The 17,279-nt window shown below is 49.0% G+C and overlaps 1 protein-coding gene across 1 annotated transcript in view; it reads left to right on the top strand.

Annotated features, from left to right (window-relative positions):
* The window catches only part of LOC133082206 (cAMP-dependent protein kinase catalytic subunit PRKX), an 82,146-nt gene that overhangs the window by 32,298 nt on the left and 32,569 nt on the right, over nucleotides 1-17,279 (top strand). Inside the window, exon 2 of the mRNA XM_061178698.1 lies at nucleotides 2,617-2,785. Within this exon, the coding sequence (XP_061034681.1) occupies nucleotides 2,617-2,785 (169 nt within the window). The remainder of the gene's footprint in view (nucleotides 1-2,616; nucleotides 2,786-17,279) is intronic.

Raw genomic sequence — 17,279 nt, 5'->3', positions numbered from 1 at the left:
GAATTAACATACACACACTACTATATATAAAATAGAGAATCAACAAGGATTTCCTTCATTTTTACGCTGAAGAATATTCCATTTCGTCTCTTATTGGGCAGAGGTGGGTCATGTAACCATCCTTACCTGCAACAAAGCTAAAAGACGGACTTTTCTACTGTCTAATGGGAGATATTGAGAGCTGGGGATGTATATTGGAGAGCCTGCCAGCACCAAGCAGGAAAAGCTGTTTGTCCTTTTTCTTTCTACTGCAATAACAACTTCATACCAGCACCATTGAATGTTGTTTTTGTCTTCAGTGCTTTAAAGCCGATCAACTTAAAAATTACAGCGTGCTGGTTTCATCTACCTTTGACAAGGTGGTGTCTCTATATCCTCCTGTAATCTGACTGCGGTGCTGAGGGACTTCCCCCGTCTCTGAACTGCAGGCACTCTGCTTTGATTCTCAGTGTTTACGGCACACACAGCTCAGAGCAAGCTTAAAAGATGTTGCGGGCAGAAATGTAAAAAAAAAAAAATCTGTTGAGTCATAGCTGTGTTGTCTTTCTTTTCATCATTAGAATTTTAGCGTGTGGCGAGACAATTGATACGTTTATATAGTAATCTACCTGTTCTATCAGAGAGATGAAAACAATATGAGTCCAAATGGGTTAATTTGTTTGCCTTGAGTTCATAGATCAAATCAAAGGCAAAACTTGCACTAGATGCCATGCGCACGTCCTCGGTTCCCACTCATGCGCCCTTTACCAAACGGAAACACCAGCGTTCTCATGAAAACACCTAAACTGTATCAGTTCACTCTCCTCAGAGCCCTTTCCCTACATGCCTCTCTGTGTTGATCTGATTCCACAGAACTTTGTCAACACGGCACTGCCTAACTGTGATACAGTTCTGTTTTTACTCCTGAATTATCTTTTGATGAGGATGTACTTTTAAAAAATGTATTGGGGCTCATCATTTGCTTCTTCTGGCACAGTTTCTTTCCTTCATGTTTGTACATCACTTTCTACTTCCGCAATAATAAAATATTCACAATTGGGAACTTCCTTTAAAAGCCAAGGTGACTTATCAATGTCTCTCACCCCAGCTGCGTAAGCCAGTAGATGTACTTACTTATTTTGCAGCTTGAGAATTTTAATTTGTAGAAAATGCCCTCCCCGCAAATGTATTGCTTAGGTGTAACTTTGTTTTCCTCTCCATGTTACCATGTGCCATAAATGGCATTCCCAATTCTATGAAAGAGGAGAAGGTGGCCGTATGGTTGTGTTGAAGGTCTTCTTCCTCTTCGAGCCATCCTTGAATTCCTTTTGTCCTGCTTTCTCATCATGTTGATTACCATTTTTCCAGCCAGGGAGCCCCAATTCGTTGGCCGTTTTCCACACCTTCTTCCCCTGGGAGAGCCCTTCCTCTGCGTTATTTCTTCGATAAACAGGGGCAGAAAGGACAGCCGTCTTGGATAAGCTTTCAGAGGCTCACACGTACAGATGTCATTTTTCTGCTCCCAACTTTACCTTTTCTCTGGCCGTAGATAAAATTCCTTTGGATCTTTAGTCTCAGAGGTCCCTTAAGTGATTGCAGGCCTGGGGGAGGGGTAGCAGCTGGACCCCACCCCACAGTGAGGCTCAGGGGATGAGGAGGGTTTGATTTCCTTTTATATTTATACTGTTGATTTCCTTTCATGTTTGTAGTGGTTGCACTTTTTAAATTTTTCTGTTAGTATCTGCATCACTTGATTCTAACCCTTGGCAAGTTTTAACAGAAACACTAAGTGCGTTTAGCTGGCATTAATGGGTTAAAGGAAGAAGCTTGTGAGGAGGGCTGTATTACAATTAGCCTTTTTTTTTTTTTTTTTAACAGGACGGTGGCAATCACCAACATGTGTACTACAGTTTTGAGTTTATTAGCCTCTCATACAGGGCTTCGTGGGTTAAATAGGAACCTGGCAGGGATACTCACAAGTTTTTCATGGAAAGAGTTATCTTCTGATTTATTTTTTAATCCAATTTTTTAAATTGAAGTAGAGTTAATTCACAATGTTGTGTTAGCTTCAGGTGTACAGCAAAGTGATTCGGTTATATATATGCACATCTATTCTTTTTCAGATTCTTTCCTATTATAGGTTATTATAAGATGTTGAGTAGAGTTCCCCGTGCTATACAGTAGGTCCTTGTTGTTCACCTGTTTTATATATAGTAGTGTGTATTTGCTAACCCCGAACTCCTAATTTATCTCTCCCCACCCCCTGCTATCCCCTCTGGTAACCGTAAGTTTATTTTCTATGTCTTGTCTTGATTTAGAAAACCTAAAGAAAAAGACACATTGAAGGAGTGTATTTAGCATCCTTTTCCGTTCTGCCTTTCCCTGTGTGTGTTTGTGTGTGTGTTTTCTCTGGGATGACTCATTTGCAGAAAGGATGGCCAGTCGCCCCTATTAAAGAACAGTTTGGGGGCAAGTGATCCTGTGTGTGTATCAATTCAACTGACCGTTCCAGACAGGTGCCTGTCACCCAGCCCTCGCACCAGGTGTATCGCCCGGTACTGAGTTGTCCGAGCCGCCGGGATGCTGGTCTCCCGTCCCGGGGGCCGTGGGTGCTGACACCGCCTCTCCCCACTGCAGGTACAGGGACGTTCGGCCGCGTGCAGCTGGTCCGCGAGAAGAAGAGCACGCATTTCTTCGCCCTGAAGGTGATGAGCATCCCGGATGTCATCCGCCTGAAGCAGGAGCAGCACGTCCACAACGAGAAATCCGTGCTGAAGGAAGTCAGCCACCCCTTCCTGGTCAAGCTGTGAGTGCCCTTCTCCCGGACCCCGGGTGGATTTTCCTGCGCGAGGCGGGATGGAGTGCGGTCACGGCGGGTCACACTTTCCTGAGACATCTCAGCTCCCGATCTCGCGGGGAAAGGCGCCGTTCCCACAAGTGCCTGCCCAGGGTGGGACGCCTGGCTCCGCCCCCCTGCACCAGCCGCGCGTCCCCGGGGGCACCTGGGGCCCCGCCAGAGGCTCTGTCCCCTCCTCCCAGCCCCAGCTCCCTGGGCAGCCTGACCAGTCGGTTTTCCTGGGACCTCAGTCACCGGCTCGCCTCTACTCACTCACATCCTTTCTTGGGTTTCTAGTTGACCGTTCAGTGTCACCATGTAGATGCCTCATAGAACCTTCCAGTTGAAGGTGCCCAATATGGACCGAATGGATCCCTCTTTCTGCCACGCTCTTTGCTGGCGGAGGGTAAGGCCGTTTCCCACTCAGGGGCCACAGGTGTGGGCGTCCACAGAGGGCTCTCCGTCCCCATCCCCGGGGGCCTTCCACCGCTTCCCACCTCCTCCCCCACCTTCCTCACGCCCCTTCTCAGCCCCCGACCCCTCCCAGCCCAGCCTGGTGCGGGCCCCCCTCTCTGGCCTGAGTGCCCAGCTGTTCTTGGCCTCCCAGACTTGCCTCTTTCAAGGCGTTCTTTGCTTTAACTACAGCCGTAGTGATCCCTCCACCCGCAGGACCCTCCGATGATCTGCGTCTCTGCTGACAAATCCGCAGGGAATGACCCCAGGGGCTCAGTGTCCTAGAAATGGCTCTGGCTTTGCCCCTGGCTCTGGCTTTGCCTCTGGCTCTGCCTCTGGCTCCGTCTCTTTTCAGACGCTCTTCCCTCCATCATCCCAGGAAAGTGACCTGCAGTAGAAGGTGGGAGTTGCCATCCATGTTGTCACCCCAGGGCCACCCGCCCCCCTGTGGTGCCTCCTTCACCTGCCTTTCTTCTGCAATACACCTGCCTGTACACAGAGACAGGCGCCTCCACCCTGCTCCTGGAGCATCTTGCGTGTGCCCCAGGGCAGGGCGATAACACCTGTCAACTGACAGCCACCTGGAGCAGTGTCCCCAGGGCCCGAAACAGCGTGTCACCCGGAGCAGGGACGGGTGGCATGTTTGGTGGGTGACAGAAGGGAAGCAGCTGACTTCTTGTCTTACTTTCCTTTTATGAAGCCCAGCCCAAAGGCCGTGTTGGGCCCGTGTGGACGGGTCAGTAGAGTCTCATGCTGTTGAGTCATTAAAATCGAAACAAAAAAAAGCTAGCGGGCGCAGCGGCGCCCCCTCGCCTCCCTGTTCAGTCTGAGTCTCCTCTTCGCTGGGAAGTGGTGGGAAGATGGGTGGAAATCTCATGCGTGTAGATCTTCTTCTGGAGAGAGGAAAAGCTTCTACTTCTGGTGTCTCTTCTAGAAACTGAAATAGTGATTCTGGGTGAAGACTTCAGTTTGCTAGGGTTTTCAGTACACATTTTATGAAGGAGATGTGGATTCCTTTATCTGTTGCCAAGTCATTCTCACGTGATTTAGGAGAATGGTCTTGGGCTTTTACCAAATACAGGAAGTCTCCAGCCGGAACCCCAGGGTGTGTCCCCGAGGGTGCTTTGTGTCTGAGTTTTCCCAGGAAGACGGGGCACCTGGCCGCTGGGTTCCGGTTCGCTCTGGAAACCAAGTGGCGTGATCTGTTATGTGTCTGCGGTGAAATTAGGAGAACATGGAAGAAAAGCAGATGGAATTGATGGTGAAAACGAAAAGTCTGAGACATGGGTGTTGAGAAGACACAAGTTTGGAGAATAGGGAAGAAGCCAGTGGGAGAAGCGCTTTCCGGGGCTGTGCGTGGGCGGTGGGCGTGCCGCCGAGCGCCTGGCGGGGCTGCCGCCGAGCGCCCGGCGGGGATGCTGAGTTCACCTCATCGCGTATTTTCTGGGATCAGGCACGTCCCCCTGGAAACATTAGTGTGATGCTATAGGGAATCTTGGGGGATGGCTTCCATTCTGGGAACTCCACCCTGTTGTAGGTTGAGTTATGTGTCGTCCCCCCCCGCCCCCCCCCACCCCGCAAAAGATACGTTGATGTCCTGACCCCCAGTACCTGTGAATGTGACCTTATTTGGAAGTTGGGTCTTTCTTTGTAGGTGTAATCAAGATGTAGGTCGAGGTCTAATAGGAGTAAGGTGGGTTCTTCATCCGATGTGATGGGTGTCCTTGTAACAAGCGGAGAAGACGCACAAAGGCACACAGAGAGGAGAAGGCCACGTGAAGACAGAGGTGGAGATTGGGGGTGATGCGGCCACAAGCTAAGGAACCCCAACGATTGCTGGCAACCACCAGAAGCTATAGAAGAAACTCGGATGGATCCTTCCCTGGAGATTCTAGAAGGAACCACCCCCAAACACCCTGATCTTGGACTTCTAGCCTCCAGAACTACGAGAGGATGCATTTCTGTTGTTTAAGCCACGCAGTTTGTGGTCTTTTGTTACGGCAGCCCCAGCAAAGTAACACACACCCCGTCGTCTCCTGGAGTGGGGACCAGCCTAGGTGATGGGCTCTGGGGATGCTTTCTAAGTATGTCAGAGGAGTCCCCAGGATAGAATCCTTGAGCTTTGGGAAGTTAAAAGGGAATAGGGAAAAGAAGGAGCATGAAAAACAGAGCTTTAGTCAGATAACTCTGCTTCCTTTACTCCTGGACAGCTAATCAGGCGGTTTCCTCATCAGGTAGAGTAGATTGCCGAGTCCAGAGGGACACAGATTCTGTATTCCGATGTTCCTTGCTTTTGGATAAGTACCTAAATTGTTTCCATCACCAAGGCTGTAAGCCCTAGTTTCAGTGGGATGGAATTTGACCCCAGGTTATCTAAATCGGGTTTTCTCTTTTCAAGAGTGTGATCTCTCTGCACTGCGGTAGCCCCATATTCTGACAGGCTCTTTGCTACCTTGATATTCCTGTTGCCATACAGCCCACTGGGTGCAGGCACACCTGAATGTGGTCTTTTTATATGTCAGGTCCAGCTGTGCTGTGGCCAAGAGGCAGGAATTTTTCCTGGTCCTTTAGTCCACAAGGCTGTCCCTCTGCGTGTCTGTGTCCTGGCCTCGTCTTCCTATAAGGACCCCAGTCCTACGGGATCAGGACCCACCCTAGTGACCTCATTTCACCTTCATCCCCTTTTTAAAGATGCCATCTCTAAATCCAGCCACATGCTGAGGTCCTGGGGGTTAGGACTTCAGCATATAGATTTTGGGGTGGACACTACTACTTAGTGACTTGCTAAGTGCAGGTCTTTCAGTGCACGGGGGTCTTATTATAAAGTACTTGTAGCCTTTGGAAGTTTTCTGTGCGTTGTCACTTGAGGGACCCGGCGGTGTTTGAAAACTGGGATTAAATTGATCCAGGGTCAGCAGGCTCTAGAGGTGCCCCACACGTAACAGGGGGAGAGCGCTGTATCTGACCAGCCCCGTGAACGGGGGGGAGTAGGGTGCCCAGGGCCACTGGATAGAGCACCAGATTTAGTGGGGAGAGACCACGAGGGAAGCAGGTATCGAATCCCCCCAGCTGTGCAGTTTCTCTTGGAAATGAGTTGCTTCTCCCAACATCTGCCTTTCATACTATCCAGAAGCGTTGAGTGAGCCTTACTTGCGTTCACATGAAGCCACATGGAATACTGATGATCCCGGGTATCACGCCGAACAGAGACTCAAGTTTCAACTCCCACTTGAACGATTTGGCAAGTTCGCCCACGGTGTTATCAGCGTTCGGTATTTGAAGTGCTACCGGTTGCGTTTTTGAAAGTCGGCCAGGACGTTCATTACATACACATCAGAGAATGCATTCTGTTCTGGGATAAAGCCATCCTGAAGGCCAGTTCAACCAGCGTAGAGATAATTTTAGAAGAGCTGACAAACTCAGTGTAGAAGGATTGTGACACAGTCAAGATTTCCCGGGGAGGAAGGCTTGTGTCCTGCTCCTAGACCATGACCCTGTGTCTGCTCCCCGCCCTTTGTGCGTATAGAAATTGCTGGCATCTTAGAGTTGATGGGATCCAGGACAGGGGTTCTCACCTGGGCACCACTGACATTGGGGACAGGAAATTCTTTGTGGTGGCGGCTCTTCTGTGTAGTAGAGGAGGTTTAACAGCATCCGTGGTGTCTACCCACTCAATGCCAGGAGCACTCCCTCCCTGGTGTGATTACAAAAAATGTCTTTAGACATTGACAAAAAATGTCCCAGGGAGTGAAATAGTCCTGATTACAGACCACTGCCTAGATAGACAGATAGATAGATAGATAGATAGATAGATAGATAGATAGATAGATAGATAGATAGATAGATAGATAGATAGAATGCGTGGATGGATGGAAGGAAGAAAGGAAGACAGGATGAATAGGCAGGTGATATAGAAAGAGATAGTGTGATAAATAGATTGATAGGTAGATATGGATGGATGGATGGGTGGGTGGATGGATGGATGGATGGATACACAGATGGTAGACGAATAGATAGGTTGACGGATGGATGGATGGGTGGAATGATGGATGGCTTGTTGGTTGATAACGCCTATGACAGAGGCACACAGAGAGATTAGGTGGGTGTGGGTCCATTCTCACTTTCCCGTCCCAGCCCCTGCACGTGGAGTTCCATCATTTAGCCTTGGTGATGAGCCTTTGGACTCAGTGACAGTCCCAGTGCCATGTCACTCATCGTGCAGTAGAAGACCCAGCTAGCCAGCCGTGTTTCATTGGCTTTCCCCTACAGGTCTGGGTATGAAAGAACTCAAGAGGTCCATCACCCATGGGACACATCCTTCTCATTATTGGCGAAATGACAGCTTGGGTCTCCACGTAGAGGAACTTGGGTCTTAGTCTGGAGAGGACAAGCCCATAGCCTAAAGGCAAGGTCTTTCTTCCTGCCCACAGACTTGAGTCTGGTGTGCATCTCCATTGGCACAGGGACGGGTAGTTAGTAAAACTGTTCCTTGGCTTTTCTGATAGTTCAGGAGGAAAGAACACCCTGTTCTGAGTTCCCTTGACCCCTCTGCACTTGAGTTTCAGAAGCAAAAGTCCAGAAATAGCTCTCCTTCCTCTTTCAGCATCGCCTGCAAGGGACAGCTGTGACAGAAGGAACACAGCCACTTCCCAATTCCTTGTTCTGTTGTTTGTTCAAACATAATGACATGTCCATTTTGCATTTTGGGGGGTGGGGCAAGGTGGATGCTTATAACAGGGAGGTTTGAATTCTCCTGATGGAGGGAAACTGAAGTTCCCGATGAGGCTCTGGTAGATCCCAGCGTGGTTGGCAAGGACGGAATCGTCAGCCCTTCGGGGCGGGAGATCCTAAGCCGCGGAGGATGCTGCAGCAGAATCTCGCAGAAGGAGAAGGCACTTGTTGGCTGACAGGTGGGGGGAATTCTTGGTGCAGGGGCCACGGGTCAGCCAAGAGGCTGGGACATGGGGAGGAATCTGAGTCCAGCTTGGACGCAAGGCTGGACTTGGGTGGGAGCTCCAGCATTGATGCTGGTGTGTAAGTCAGAGGAGGAGGAGGAGGAGATGGGAACGGGCCCCCAGGGCACCTCTGGGGAGGTTAGATGGACACACTGTGCGCCCGGGTACCTCGGAGGGTGCGCTTCCCTGTGCGTTCAGCTGGGGACTGGGGTGCGAGGGCAGAGCACGAGGTCACCCCCTCCCCGCCTTCCACAGCGGTGTACTGGCCTGGCACACACCTGAGAAGTTGGACGGGAGAGAGCGTTTCAGGTGGGGCAATTTCCAGGGAGCCGTCTCGGAAGAGAGAGTGAGCGAGCGGTCGTCCTTGGGAAGACATCAGATGGAGCCACCGAGTGTTGGGACCCCTGGGGACCACAACAGGGGGACCCTGGGGTGGGGGACAGCGAAACAAGTTCAGGTCACCTCGGCGGGGCGGGGTGGGGGCTGCTGGTTACCATGGAGCCGGTTCGGAAAGTGGAAGGGATGTTCCAGAACCTCAGATTGAGCCGGGCGATGGGGCTCAAGAAAGGGTGACATGAGTGGCTTTCCATTTTCTCCTTTTCATGGCAGAAGTCCAGCTTTACGGCAGCATCTGGAGAAATTGTGACCAACTTTAAAGTTAGGTGTCTCCAGCTAAATGAGGCTGACTTTTAAGTTAATTAAAATGCCATAGGGGAGGTGCTCACTGCAGACTTTGCAAATAAAAGACGATAATCAAAGGTGGAAAGTGCCTCTCTGAGCTCAGAGCTGACGTCTCTGCAGCTGTGTTCCTAGTCATTGACAACGATGGCCACTTTTTTTTTTTTTGGCTGTTTATGGAATAATTGATTAATATGTTCTCTTGAATACATTTTTTCAATTTTAATTTTTTAATCGTGGTAAAATGTACCTCACATAAAATTTACCATCTTGACCTTTTTTTTTTAAACATCTTTATTGGAGTATAATTGCTTTACAATGCTCTGTTAGTTTCTGCTTTATAACAAAGTGAATCAGCTATACATATACATACGTCCCCATATCTCCTCCCTCTTGCATCTCCCTCCCTCCCACCCTCCCTATCCCACCCCTCTAGGTGGACACAAAGCACCGAGCTGATCTCCCTGTGCTATGCGGCTGCTTCCCACTAGCTAGCCTTTTTACATTTGGTAGTGTATATAAGTCCATGCCACTCTCTCACTTCATCCCAGCTTACCCTTCCCCCTCCCCGTGTCCTCAAGTCCATTCTCTAGTAGGTCTGTGTCTTTATTCCCATCTTGCCCCTAGGTTCTTGATGACCTTTTTTTTTTTTTAGATTCCATATATATGTGTTAGCATACGGTATTTGTTTTTCTCTTTCTGACTTACTTCACTCTGTATGACAGACTCTAGGTCCATCCACCTCACTACAAGTAACTCAACTTCGTTTCTTTTTATGGCTGAGTAATATTCCATTGTATACATGTGCCGCATCTTCTTTATCCATTCATCTGCCATCTTGACCATTTTTAAGTGTATAATGCAGTGACATTAAGTCCATCCACATCGTGCAGCCATCCCAGCCATCATCTCCAGAACCTTTTCATCTTGCAAAATTGGAACTCATGGTGCCCATGAAACACTGCGTCCCCCTCCCCCTCCCCCAGCCCCACCATCTACTTTTTGATGCGTGTGACAACTCTAGGGACCTCCTCTGAGTGGAATCACACACTGTGTGTCCTTTTGGGTCTGGCTTCTCTCACTGAGCATCACGTTCTCAAGGTTCATCCACATTGTAGCCTGTATCACAATTTCCTTCCTTTTTCATGGCTGAGTAATATTCCATTGTGTGACTGGAACACATTTGTTTATATCCATCATCCATCCATGGACACTTGGGTTGCTTCCACCTCTTGGCTGTTGTAATGCTGCTGTGAACACAGGTGTACAGACGTCTGAGTCCCTGCTTCAACTCCTTGAGTGCATTTTCGACATCTCATTCTCTTTCCTGCCCATGGAGAGTGCTTAAGCATTTTCTCTTCTCTGCTCTTCTTTTTTCTTTTTTTTTCTCAGCTTGCCTCATTCCCTTTTCTTTCTTCCTTTGTCCCTCCATCATCACCAGGTCACCATGTTGACAGTTCGGTATGATGCCTTCTGTCCTTCTCCCTGTGCTTAAAGAGCTCTGTGCGGATGCGCACACACACACACAGAGTGTGGCATCCTTACAGCATATTGTACACATTTTTTTTTGCCTCTCACTGTTTTTAACTCTGCTTCATAGAGATCCCTCCTGGGCATTTTGGGTGGACGCGTTCCAGGAGGCAGGGCAGGGGTGAGGGCGTACAGAAAGGGAGGGAGGTCTCTTAGCTTTTCCTTGGAGAGAAGCTGGGCCATGCAAGGTAGAGGTGGGGAGGACCAGGGAGCGGACGTGGTACAGGGGACGGACGTGCGTGATTGTGTGCACGTGCTCCCAAAATCATGCACTGTGGTCACGCTTGCTGCACACTAGACACTCTAGACTCCTAGGCTCAGCTTCTCACTCACACCTGCTCCTTCCGAGCTAGACTCATCCACCCAACTGGCGCCTGGTCCCTTCTGCCCAGATGTCTCTGCAGGCAGTTCAGGGTCCTCATGCTGGAAAGGAATTCTTGAGCTTCCTCTTTGCCCCACACCTCCAATCAGTTCCTCCTTTGGACTCCCCCCAAATGGCCCTTCCAGCTCCTGGGTCCCCCCCCCAGCCCTGGGCACTGTTTTTGATTTCCTTTTCTTTGCTTCTGTGTTCACTCTAACCAGGGCTTCTACCCTTTCCTCTTCCTTTTTTTTTTTTTTTAATTCTTTGACCTATAGTTGATTTACAATATTGTGCTCGTTTCATGTGTACAGCAAAGTGATTCAGTTTTATATATTTATATAAAACTTTTTTCCTATTCTTTTCCATTATAGATTATTATAAGATACTGAGTACAGTTCCCTGTGCTGTACAGTAGGTCCTTGTTGGTTATTTTGTATATAGTAGTGTGTATCTGTTAATCCCAAACCCCTAGTTTTTAATCCCTCCCCCCGCTTCCCCTTTGGTAACCATAAGTTTGTTTCCTGTGTCTGTGAGTCTATTTCTGTTGTGTAAGTGAGTTCGTTTGTATCATATTTTAGATTCCGCATGTAAGTGACATCATGTGGTATTTGTCTTTCTCTTTCTGGCTTACTTCACTCAGTATGATGATCTCTAGGTCCATCCATGCTTCTGTGTCTGTGAGTCTGTTTCTGTTTTGTATATAGATTCATTTCTATTACTTTTTAGATTTCACATATGAGTGATATTGTATAACGTTTTTCTTTCTCTGTCTGACTGACTTCACGTAGTATGATCATCTCCAGGTCCATCCATGCTGCTGCAGGTGACATTGTTTCATTCTTTTTCATGGCCCAGTGGTATTCCATTGTGTATATGTACCACATCTTCTTTGTCCATCCTCTGTCGATGGACACTTCGGTTGCTTCCATGTCTTGGCTGTAGTGAATAGTGCTGCTGTGCACACAGGGGTGCATGTATCTTTTCGAGTTAGAGTTTTCATCTTTTCCAGGCCTGCCCTTTCCTCTTCCAAATCACATCTCCCAAGTCCGTCCGCCTTGGTTCATCTGGGTCCCCTGTTCATCTGGGTCCCCTCTCTTTCATCTCCGTCACCTCCCCAGGGCTCACCCACTCTTGATTGGAGACTGGGGCTTCTTTCTGACATGAAAACCCAACTGTCATCCTTTGTTTTCCAGTCCCATCAATGACTTTCCTTCCTGCCCTCGACAAAATGCAGACTCTCTACGGTGCGTCCACAGCTCCAGGGTTTGGTGCCTCAGTTTCCAACTTCCCTGTGTGTCTGTCCCCAGCCTCCTTTGACCACAGATACACCTGGCCAACCCTTCCCATCTTGCTGGGACACACCCCCCTTCTGTGTTCGGTGTTTAGAGGCGGTTCCCCTGCTTCCCACAAGGCTCATGACAGGCCAAACGGGAGATGCCCTTTCCAGTGTGTCCAAGACAGGACATTGCAGGGTATAAAGTGGGTCCCTTTTTGTTTTTAAGATTTTTTTTTTTTTTCTTGTGGACCATTTTTTAAGTCTTTATTGAATTTGTGACAATATTGCTTCTGCTTTATGTGTTTTGGTGTTTTGGCTGCGAGGCATGTGGGATCTTAGTTCCCCGACCAGGGCTTGAACCCGCACCCCCTGCATTGGAAGGCGAAGTCTCAACCACCGGACCGCCAGGGAAGTCCCCGAAGTGGGTCCTTGTCCAGATGTATCCACTAAACAAAGAGAAAACCAGTGGGCGGTGAGGTCAATAAAGACGGGTGATCATGAGTTATTGGAGATGTTGCTCGGTGATGCTAACCGTGGGTCCCATGCCTTTTAGGTCCACTACATGCGTGCTTTTCTCGTAGCGATGTGATAAACCTTGCGTTCTGCCCTCAAACTTTTATTATTTTTATAGACTCGGTGCAAAAGACAGTGTCCTGCAGCTGATGAGAATGGCGGGATGAACAGATTGGCTGATGCAGTTTATCCTGTTTCTGATTTTCTGAACTCAAGAGTTTAATTCCTCTGTGGTCACGTGGACTCCCTCCTATCAGCCACAGACACCAAGCGATGGCTGTAACTGTTTTTGGAATCGTGGTGTCAGGAACCGTTTGAATATTTGTTTAGTTCTGATCATTAATAATACCCAGCTCTTTACAAATTCTTTCCATATAAGAAACCTCTTAACTGGTGGAGCTTTGAAGCAAAGATGTATCGGAGGAATTTTTTTCTTCCTTTCGATATTTATTTGATTTTGGTGATTTGGAGAAGGAAAGTGGCATCAGGGCTCTCAGGATTTGTGTTTGTTTTATAGCCATAATTTCTATTTGTTATGGGTGCCTTTATTTGAAAACTATTGCTTCTTAAGCACGCTGATGACGGATCACTTTTGCGTGTGATCTACATAGGTAAAAATGACTTATCCGCTTAATATACAGTGGCTTTCTTAGGTATGATGGTTTGTTGAAGTTTTGTTTGATTTCATTAGATATTTGTGGAACAAACATCTTCATCCATCTTTATCGGTCGGTATAGTTCTCCCCACTCTGTCCCTTGTTTGTGATATTTGAGATTGTGGTACTGTGATTTATCATAAGAAATATTTATTTGGTCTTCTTCCCAGTTCTTGGCACAGAGTTCCTAAAACGCTTGAAATTTCCTAAGTGTTGAGAGCCATAAAGGGGTCTTTTGTTAGGTTAAAGGGGTGGCTCTTGGAAAGCCCCCGGTCACCTGTGGCTGGGGGCTGGTTACCAGGGGAACCAACCATTAGAGGGTGGAACTGTCAGTCCCACCCTGACCTTGGGAAGCGGAGGGGGGCTGGAGGTTGAGTTCACTTCCCAATGGCCAGTGAGTGAATCAGACCTATGTAATGAAGCCTCTGTAAAACCCCAAAAAGATAGGGTTCAGAGAGCTTCCGTGTTGGTGAACATGTAGAGATTTGGGGAGAGTGCAGCCTGGAGAGGGTGTCGGGGTCCCCTGCCCCCTCCCCAAATCTCACCCTCTGCATCGGTCCCATCTGACTGTTCCTGAGTTAGGTCCTCTTATAATAAACCGGTGATCTAGTGCGTAAATGTTCCTCTGACTTCTGTGAGCCATTCTAGCAGATGAAACCCAAGGAGAGGTCATGGCAACCTTCCGCCTGCAGCCGGTCGGTCAGAAGCACAGGTGGCCACCTGCACTTGCCGTTGGGGTCTTGTGGGACTGAGCCCTTACCCCGTGGGGTCTGGTGCTAACTCTGGGTGCACAGTACCAGAACTGAGTTGAGTTGCAGGACACCCAGCTGGTATCCGAGAATGGCTTGACGTGTGAGGAATTGGGAGCCGGATAATAGACACTTCACCCTCAGTTGCTTCCTATATCGGTCGACCTACCCGTGGGTGAAATTGCAGTTCCCCTGGAGCCCAGGTGACGGAAAGAGAGACTGTGACCCTGGCCTCCTTCCCGACTCACCTGGTGTCCAGCCACGCTGTTTTCCGGGACTGACGCACTCCGCTCACTTGCTCCACCCTGAAAGTTACCTCATTCCCCCCTCCTAACCCCATCTGGGTCCTGTCCTCATCTCCTCGCGTTGTTCATTATCTGATGCTCCTGAGGCTTGCGGTGAGCTTGCCTTGGAACCTTGTGATGCATTGTTCTCCAGAGTTGAGAATACGTCAGGGCAGGCTTATCCTGATGGTGGGTGTGTGGGAGCAGTTACAGAAGATACGCAAAGAAGGAGTTGCCTAGCAGCTCACTGATGACTTCCAGGTGTGTGTGTGTACGCATGTGTGTGTGCATTGGAGCAGAGGAGAGAGAGGCTTATGTATATTTCTCCTGCCTTTTCAACCCAATTCACAGCTGTAGAAAATGGTAGTGCCCTTGCTTAGATACGATTGACCGTTTCACGTCTTCTTAAGGGCTCAGTTCGGCCCCGAAATCCCAGAATACCAGGCCTTTCCGGATGAGTTCTAGCTAGGCTGGCCATCCACCCTGCCCCAGAGAAACTCAGCAAGTCACCAGTTTACGTAGAGGTTCCGTGTACAAGTTCACCAGTCAGGTGTCAGGATCCTAGAACAGCGGTTCCCAACCTTTTTGGCCCCGAGGACCGGTTTTGTGGAAGACAGTTTTTCCACGGACGGTGTGTGTGTATGGTGGGCTTCAGGTGGTAATGCGAGCGATGGCGAGTGATGGGGGGCGGCAGATGAAGTCATGGGGAGCAGCTTATCTCCTGCTATGCGGCCCGGTTCCTAACAGGACGCGGACCAGTACCGTGGCCTGGGGGTTGGGGACCCCTGCCCTAGAACGCATTTCCCCGTCAGAACCGCAAAGCCCTGGCTGGGTTCTAAGCTCGCCCACAAAACACAGCGAGGCTGTCGTGCGTTTGGGGTACCGTGCGCTTCTATTCAAGCATCACGGCACGGAACGTCCTTGCCATACACATCGGTACGTGGACCAGAGAAGGAGGGCGGGCGGCCCAAAGATAACGACCCATCTTGATTTTAAATGATGGAAGGAAGATGGGCGTCTGGTCAGACGATTTCTCCAGAAAGCCATGTCAGGGAGGAAGACATTTTCCTTACCCTTCTAGGCTCTTCTGGCTGGTCTAAGAATGAAATGGACGTGAGACAGATGAACAGGAGAAAGTCACAGAAAAGTTGAATCCCCTGGACACACGGGAGAGACCCAGGAAAACGGAGTCACTCACAAAAATGGTCCAAACCCTCATCTTAAATGCTATCATCTTCAGCTAAAGACAAAAGAGCCTGTTGGGGTAGTGGCTTGGGACTTCTGAGGGGAGGAAGGCCGTTGACCTGGAGATGGAAAAGAAAAAGGTTGGTAAACAAGTGTTTGCTGAGCCTGCAGAGACAATGGGACATAGGGTGGCCCCTGATCTCCAGGCCCTGCTGTTTCCCCACCACGGGTGGCCCGTATCACTGGCAGACACCTCTGGTGAGGATAGAGATTCCAGGAACAGCTTCTCCATCTAAATTCTTTTAGGCTCTTAGCGAGAAGGTCAGAGTTTCTTTTTTGGGTCTTTGAGCCCTGATTGTTTACAGCTCGAAATAATCCGCGTGCCAAAGAGATACTTTGGGGGGGGCAAAGTTGTCTTCCACGCCAGTAGCAATAGCCACAACCCGCAACCCCAAAGCTGTCTGCCTGCGTCCTGTGTTCCCTCAAGTCTCAACACTGCAAATCTTGAGCCTTTGAGCTGTAAGATGTGAGAAGGGGAACAGGACAGAGACGCACGGCTGTCAGGAACTGGGAGAAAAGCAACGCCCAGACGTGGCCGCCACTGTGCTTCTCACAGACAGGATCCCGGGCCGTCTCTAACTCCGAGAGACAGAAATCAACGAGGAACACCGAGAAAGAATGGCATGTGTAGCAACCCTATCGGAGGGTAGCCGTCATCCCCCAACTGCACCCGTCGTGCAAAGAGTCTGCACGTGTAAACGCGCATGTAGAGAAAGCCTTTTGTAACGCGTGGCCCATATTGTGCGAAGACATAGAAACCATAGTGCTTAACAAAACAACCATTCATTTGAACATAAGAATAGTGTGTTGTCCTTTTTTAAAAGGCTTCCCTTCGGCAAAGAAAAGTTTTTCACATCTACGATGGGGGGCATTTTTCCTCTCTGCAGCCCATCTTTTTTTTTTCTTTTTTTTTTTTTTCATATTTGACCGCACGCACCGCAAGGCTTAGGGGGATCTTAGTTCCCCAACCAGGAATTGAATCCGTGCCCTCGGCAGTGAAAGCGCCAAGTCCTGACCACTGGACCGCCCGGGAAGTGTCCCCCATCTTTTTATTTATTGCATAAACTTATACCTTCCTGACCACTGCCACACTTGGTTATTGCTTTGTGATTTTCCTTCCAGCTAGTTTTTGGGTCATTGCAGACTGTCTCCTCCAATGCTTTGTGTATATATTGATACGGTTTATTACAGGCAGATCTCAGAGATAACGGTGGGTTCTGTTCCAGAGCACCACAGTAAAGCAAATAGCGCCATAAGGCGAGTCACACAAAGTTTTTGGTTTCCCAGCGCATCTCAAAGTTACGTTTACGCTGGACTGTAGTCTGTTAAGTGTGCAGTACCGTTATGTCTAAAGAAAGCAATGTGGGTGCCTTAGTGAAAAACACTTTACTGGTAAAAATGGCTCACCATCCTGTGAGCCTTCCGTGACTTGCTTTTTTGCGATAGAAACACCCAAAATCACAGATCGCCACACTAACGAAAAGGTTTGAGGTATCGCGAGAATTACCAAAACGGGACCCAGACACACAAAGTGAGCAAATGGTGTTGGAAAAATGGTGCCCATAGAGTTGCTCGCGGAACAGCATTGTCACAGACCTTCCACTTGTTAAAAATGCGGTGTGTGCAAAGCACACTGAAACGAGGTGTGCCTGTACTTTTCTTTATTTTATTGGAAGCAGGCAAGACCATCTGGTGGATGGTGCCCTGAGCATCAACCCCCCCCCCCCCCCCCCAAGGATGCTGGGTCCTCCGAGCATCCTTTGT

Source organism: Eubalaena glacialis, chromosome X, assembly GCF_028564815.1.
Source record: "Eubalaena glacialis isolate mEubGla1 chromosome X, mEubGla1.1.hap2.+ XY, whole genome shotgun sequence".
NCBI lineage: Eukaryota > Metazoa > Chordata > Mammalia > Artiodactyla > Balaenidae > Eubalaena > Eubalaena glacialis.
The sequence above is the reverse complement of the archived record's forward strand: the minus strand, read 5'-3'. Positions and strand labels throughout refer to the sequence as shown.